Genomic DNA, 7,153 nt, shown 5'->3' with positions numbered 1-7,153 from the left:
TCTTTCTCTCCGGGAGCCACGATGACTAAGTGGATAAGCCGGCGTGGTTTCCCCTTGTCAGTGGTGCAGGACGGATGGCTTGACAAGAACAGCTGTCTGGTCGTTATGATGGGATGAAAAACCGAGGTCCCTTGGCAGTTGAAATTCGATATAAGAGTAGGCCATAGTGCCGCTGCCCGGGCAAAATTTTCTTCCTAGCACACTGTATGGCTTTTGTCCGTCTTCATTAGCCCTGTCGGGGCAGAACAATAGGACGTTAAACCCCATTTCATTTCATTTCATTCTCTCCAAAAGACACCCGAGACAAACTGAGTTGCTGAAATTAATGAAAATAAAAATATTCCCTAAAATTAAATTAGCGTCGAAAGGATTTGGTGCTGAAGAAGTTTTTACCAAAAATATAATATAAACAGAAAACAAAAAGTAGCCCAACACCCGAATCTATTGCGCTGAAGTGAAATTTATTACGCAAATAAATATGCATACAAGTTAAAGTTGCCAGTGCATCTCATTACAGACCTAGCTCACAAGGAGAGCATGAACCCCTTACATCGTAAAAGCATGCTTAGGAAATCAGCCATAGCATCGTTTTGTTCGCTGAAATGGGGAATGCTAGGGTGTCAATGGAACAGATTGCATGATATATAGCTGTGTAACCTTCCACCCACCATTAATCAATTATTGCGAAAATCAATGCTGTAAAGCACCATCAACGCCCTGAAAGAGAAAGTGCAGCCCTCCTGAGACTCGACATCCTTTCGCAACAAGCACCATCTTGAATAGGAAGTGGTTACCTTACCTCTCCGTATCCTACAGAACTGTTCGCAATCGACTATATACGGCACTAAGAGATCTATCAGGTGAGGTTGTAGGACTAGATGGTGCAAACACGTCATCATTGGAACAAGATATCGTTGAGACGTAGGGACATGGTATATGCACAGAGCAGCATCCCAGAGCAGGTTCCATTCGGCTCTATGATGATATGATGTTGCCCTTTCATATGACTATAAACGTCCACTGGCAATCTAAATAGCCAAGGGCACCAAAGAGAAATCTGGACAGGGCTGTAGTGACCTACTGGGACTTACATTCTCTCCTCGTCAGGCCAGTCTTTCTGGCAAGACCATACCGTTAACGTGTCGTTGTTGATTTTGTTGCTATATGTTTGATACCGGTTGCGCATGCAGATGAGAAACGCACTGAAACTAATTTGTTCCATTTGAGAGGCGACGCGACAAGTGATTGCGCACATTGACGTAGCCACTGAGTCGTGCTTAGTGGATGGCCAATTGCCATCACCATTCTACACCCTTGACAACTTTCTTAAGTCTCAAACCAAATTTACGCCTTATGAATAGTTAAGGAACATTTTAGACAATATTTCTAACCGAGTTCTTGTCTTCATGCTACCTTAGCGGTATGTTGTTGTTACAAACAATTATGAATGTAGTGAACTATACGAGGAACTTGCGGGGAAATAAAGCAAGGCCTTAAACCAATCGATGTAAGTTTGCATTCGTTACATATTGATCATGTTGGCACAGCAACTGCCTTATTTTAGTATAATCTAATTTTAGAGGTAGAATATTTTGTCTACTTATACCGAGTCTTGCGTAGTAATAAAAATTAGGTAAGTCACTGATCGGTTTTTAAATTCGGATTTCTCAAGCAAGCATTTTCATTTTTGGGTTGGATTGGATTTATTATTAAAAGGGAGACAAATGCGTTCGAGACTAGTTGTTTCAGACTAGTAATATTGATTCCTTCAATTTTTGCAACGCTCCAATCCTCAACTCAAAATAATAAATATCCACCAAAACCTGGCTGCAAATGTAACTTCATACACTCTAGAAACCAAAATTTTACATCTAAAAGGCTATAATACTATTATGCTTTCATTGCAAGGGAAGGAATACACTGTTGTGCTTAGTGTATTACCTACATAATGTCATAAGGTTGCGCTCGTTATCTCGGGGTAACTCGCCGACACATTTAACTATGGGTCTTCCTCCTACTCTTTAAGAGTTGAGCGGACACCCATTTCTCAGACATAATTTCGCCACAATGGGAGATCTTCGAATTGGTTTTTCCAATAGGGCTGGTTTGTTTTACCATATTCCGTTTCCGGTGGCTAAGTGTGCAGGACTTTATCTCGCCCAACCTGGAGGTTACGTATTCGATCACTGTGTTATTCCAGAAATTGCATCGAAAATTTCCGACGTGGTTCCCCCTTGTCAGTGGTGCATGACAGAGGCTTATAAATGACAACGTATAGTCGCTCGGAAGGTCCAAAAAATGATGTCCCGTGTAAGAGTAGAACGTAGCGCCGCTGTTCGGGCAAAATTTCCATCATTGCACACTGTATGGCGTTTACAGGGCTTCGATATCCCAGTCGGAGCAGAACAGTAGGGCGTTAAAACCCATTTCATTTCACTTCATGTACATCGTCTGCAGAGGATGACAAATGCTGACAAATTGATTATATTTCTGAAATACTGAACGGAATCATTTTTGTCCTGACATTCCTTTTAGAGATTCAAATTTCACAATAGGGCGTTAAACCCCATTTCATTTCACTTCATGTACATCGTCTGCAGAGGATGACAAATGCTGACAAATTGATTATATTTCTGAAATACTGAACGGAATCATTTTTGTCCTGACATTCCTTTTAGAGATTCAAATTTCACAATAATTTTGTAGTGGCAAAGATTTTATAAAATATCCGCGGAACTTTTTGGGCCAACACAGGGAACGAAACCGCGACTTCCTGGCTGGTTAACGATAAATTAATAAAAAAAAAAGAATTTTCTTTGTATTTCTAAGCGAATTACAAATTTAAAACAGATAATCTTAAAATCGTGCTGTATAGATTATGACAGGAACACTATGCTGCCTTTATTTACAGAAAAGTAAAAACTATGAAAATATCTTGTCATAAAAGTGACTGTAGGATGTGTATGTTAGACTTCATAGAATGAAAGATAGTGGGCCAAGTTTAAAAAAAGGATTAGGTCTTAAATTTCTGTAACATTTCTCTTTGACAAATATTCCGCTATACGTGGCAGAGCTGCGATTTTCTTGCGGTTGGCCAAGACTTTAGGATAACTACTGTAAACACTGGGATAATCTCTGTAGGAATTCTCCAGAATATCATAAACAGACAAATCTGCTAATGTCAACTGAAAAATAAAAAGAATATGTAACTAAAAAGATATTCCCTTTTTTAAGTTATGTAACATGAATTAACATGTTAAGTATTGTTATTAAAAAACACTGTGCATTTACAGTTATAAATTGGTCACTTATCGAAATAATTCAGTTATGTTTAAAAAACACAAAAGTATATTTACAGCTATAAAGTAATAGTTTATGGAAATAATTAAGTTATATCTTAAAATGTTTAAAATCTGAATCTTGTTTTGAGCATTTCAAACAATTAAATTAAGAAAATAAATCTAGGAATTAAGTAACAGACCTGATTTCCAACATAATATCCTGATCCATTAGCAGTCAGAATTTTTTCCAGATTAGCAAGAAAACTGGGTAAGTCGGTGTCTTTTAGTTTTAATTGTAGTTCCGTCTTCAAAGTAATAAAAACATATTTTACTTTTATATTAAGTATAATATGGGATTTAAATAGTCTTGCCCATAGAACAAATCAATATCTTTTACAAAACTAAGTATTTCAAGAGTTGTCCCTCTGACAAGGGATCATACTGCAATCATCGTCAAAGGCCTGGTTTCATTACTTAAAAGGTTTGGTTAATATCCCATGGAATAGATATGTTATGAATGTATCAACATTAAAACTATAAAGTATATAATAATATTTTACCGAGCAATGATCTTTTTAAATATAAAGATCAATAGCCATTTAAGGTACAAAAAGTCGGATATTATTAAATTAATTTGTTTTATCAATGTTATTACACGACCTTTTAATATTCTCTTCGCAAGTAGTTTGATCAAACCAATACCTTTTTGCCTGCATCAGCTTCAAAGTGCGATTTAGCCCACATGGTGAAATAATCGGCTGCTAAACCCACTACACCATCTATAGATAAAGCTTCCAAAGAGCTGGTACCATACAAACCTTTAGATTTTGGAGAAAAGAACTGGTCATTAATATTTACATCAATCACAAACGAAACTGTTTTTACCTAGGATGTAGAGCCTAAAACAATATATCGTCGAATGATCGGAACCGCGCCTCCAAATGCGTTTGGAAGCTCAGAATGAAGACACAGAAGCATTGTCGAATTAAGATGAAAAAAGCTGTAATTTCTGTCATTCTTTCCCAACTTTGAAATTTCGGTTATGTAGCATTTCTGACAGTGACCGCTAGTGTGTAAAGTACCCAGCTTTAAATAGCGGGTGCGGGGGGATGGATAGGTGCGCGCTGAATCATAAGGTCTGTCATTTAGTCAACTGGCGTGGGTTTTCTCCGGGTCTTCCGGTTTCCTCCTACTGCTAAAAGAGCCCCACGGGCAAGCGAATTAATGAAATAGAATTAAACCATGTTAGTCCAAAAATGACCTAATTTCTCTCTATTTAAATAAAGATTAATACTTCTACATGAGTGATACCTACACTTTAATTGATGAGGTTTAACTTACCGTATTCTCTAGATATATATGAAGCAATGGCTCCTGATTGAGCAAATTTCTTTCCATCTATTTCCAGGTAAGGTAGCTGACCAAATGGTGTTTCTGAAAATGGACATCAAATTAACCATTACTTTAAGAAAGCCACGCTTAGTTTGGATCAACGACCACGCAGCATCTTTGTCTTGAAAGAATGCTAGTTATAGAAAGCGGCTTATCCGATAGAAAACCTGTTTTTCACCAAATTTAATAAGGGTTCATTATGTGTTCACAAACGTGGGAAAAAAAATATGTTAAAACTGTAGCCTCTACAAAGTTCACAAGCTTTTCGGAAAAGGGGAGGAAACCGCTAAAACAGCAGATTACAGAGCGCTGAATATCGACAGGCTTCGTCCTCTCATGACCCCATGACATTCATAATGTTTTCGGAGAAGGGAAAGTAACTTTGGAACGGAATAAAGATAGAATTTGTCCTCTCATAATCCTACTGTTTCACACAAAATTTGGAAAAAAAATCGGTAGCCTATATTGTAGTCACAATGTTTTTTGAAAAGTGAAGTAACTCAGAAGGTCGCGAAACGTTGAATATTAATAGGGTATGTCATCACATGAGCCAAATGGTTTCCACAAAATTTCACAAAATAAAAACCGTAACCCGTAGCTTCTACCGCTTTCACCTGTTTTTTTGGCAAAAGTGGTCGGGGTAACCCTGGAACGGAAGGTGGTGGAACACTAAATATCAATAGGGTTTGTCCACCACAAAATAGTTTTGAAAGAAAAGACTGTACAGATTTCCACATGCATAACATGCTTGTTATCAAGATAGATATGATACCGTTATCGTTAATAAAACCTCGTGATAGGTTTATCTATATACGATGTTCTAAATACTTTAGACTATATACTAAACACTGTCTAGGCACGTTTACGAAAGGATTCGTGAATGAAATGGGGTTTAACGCCTACTGTTATGTTACAACCAGGCCAATGATGGCGTGCTTGGAAGGAAGATTAAATTCCATCTGTCAGTAGTGATTTTACGTGCACGCTCTTGGGGCAACGTTCTTCCGATTAACGGACTTCTGTGGTTATATGACATCACAATTCCAAGACGGCTGGTTTCTCGTTCATAGTGAATAGCATGGGGGAAATCTTAACCGCTGAAAAACAAGACAAGCCAATTCTACTTGTATTATAACTTTTAATTTAAATGAAAAGGGGTTTAACATCTTACTTTAAACCCATACACTAACATATAAATCAAATGAAAAGGGGTTTTGCATACACTAACAAATAAATTAAATGAGAATAGTGTTAGCATCTTACTTTTAAACTATAAATTAAATGAAAGGGGATAAAGCATCTTATTTTTAAACATATAAATTAAATAAAATCGGGTTTAACATCTTACTTTTAAACCCATAACTAACATATAAATTAAATAAAAAAAGGGCAACGCCGTGGTTAATTAAGACAGGTACATTAGATACACGAATGCCGGGATTTAACGTGGGCTACGAATGTCACGAATTGTCCCGAATCCAACATTTTTCCGGTTCGTAGATATATCGTAGACGGTTCCTGAAGTTCGTTAATGATTCTTATTTGATTCTTATGCATTCGTATTGTCCATAGCAGTTCGAAGCTCGACCACGAACGTTCTAAGATCCCAAGAATTAGCCCAATTGCCACGAATGGTGCCGAATATCGTAAACTTTTCCTAGCTTTATCGGCATTATTCGTGGCGATCGTTGTTTATGCGTAACTGAATTCGGTATATTCGTAAATAATTTCAGACACTATTCGTAACTGCTTCGTAGCCCGTGCGAAAGTCAGGCATAACACAAACACCAAATAATATAATAGGCCTACCGGCTTTGTAGTTTCCTGGCCATGCTGCATAATCAATCCTGTGATCTTTAAACGAGACACCAGCGGCTATAAAACATAGTCTGCACGTTTCACCTTTTCCTCTTAAATCAAAATAGTTAAACTTGTAAGAAGGCATTGTACAGTCGATGTCTGTAGGTTACGGTGGGTAAAATCTCAAGCGCGAGAAGGGTCAAATCTGAAACATAAATGGGCTTATATAACATTGATAAGTCACGTGACTAAACGAGATACGGACACACGAGATACATATCATATATAAATATTAAGATAAGATATTAAGGACTTGTTAATATCTAATTTATAACTCTAATCGCGACAGATATTAAAGGTGTTGTATCTTTAAGATACTATAATATAGATTGTTGCCAGAGCACTACAGAGTGATGTAATACTAGAATTCCCTTATTTATATGTCCACGTTTAATTTACCTGTCTGGAAAGGTCAATCAATTCGACAAGAGATGTGTAAAGATGCGCCATGTAATGTTATGGCGTGGATTTGTCATAACTTTTTTTTTGGGGGGGGGGGGCGGACGAACCCTGATCTGGAACATTTCATTACCAAACGAAATAAATAATTACGATCAGTTTACTGTACCAGTGTTATTTCGATGAAGGCTGTAACAAGGGTAATATGATGACAATATGGA

The 7,153-nt window shown here is 37.3% G+C and overlaps 1 protein-coding gene across 1 annotated transcript; it reads right to left on the bottom strand.

Moving 5' to 3' along the window:
• Window positions 1–2,805: 2,805 nt before the first annotated feature.
• On the bottom strand, window positions 2,806–6,659 carry LOC126828178 (S-crystallin SL11). The gene is made up of 5 exons (XM_050557792.2): window positions 6,483–6,659; window positions 4,623–4,715; window positions 3,984–4,099; window positions 3,482–3,586; window positions 2,806–3,185 (listed from the first exon to the last, which is right to left on the bottom strand). The coding sequence occupies exons 1-5, from the start codon at window positions 6,616–6,618 to the stop codon at window positions 3,021–3,023; spliced, it is 615 nt and encodes a 204-aa protein (XP_050413749.1). The 5' UTR covers window positions 6,619–6,659; the 3' UTR covers window positions 2,806–3,020.
• Between the last annotated feature and the right edge of the window lie 494 nt (window positions 6,660–7,153).

This window comes from Patella vulgata, chromosome 7 (genome assembly GCF_932274485.2).
Source record: "Patella vulgata chromosome 7, xgPatVulg1.2, whole genome shotgun sequence".
Taxonomy (NCBI): domain Eukaryota; kingdom Metazoa; phylum Mollusca; class Gastropoda; family Patellidae; genus Patella; species Patella vulgata.
Note: the sequence above shows the minus strand (reverse complement) of the source record. Positions and strands in the feature narration are given on the sequence as shown.

What these genes read in the sequence shown, in the direction of transcription:
- LOC126828178 (XM_050557792.2), bottom strand. Translation starts at nt 6,618, where the DNA reads ATGCCTTCTTACAAGTTTAACTATTTTGATTTAAGAGGAAAAGGTGAA. An exon ending in ATATATATCTAGAGAATACG is followed by an intron (nt 4,100 to 4,622) that starts GTAAGTTAAACC and finishes CAAAATCTAAAG; the next exon opens with GTTTGTATGGTACCAGCTCT. An exon ending in AAGCTGATGCAGGCAAAAAG is followed by an intron (nt 3,587 to 3,983) that starts GTATTGGTTTGA and finishes ATTACTTTGAAG; the next exon opens with ACGGAACTACAATTAAAACT.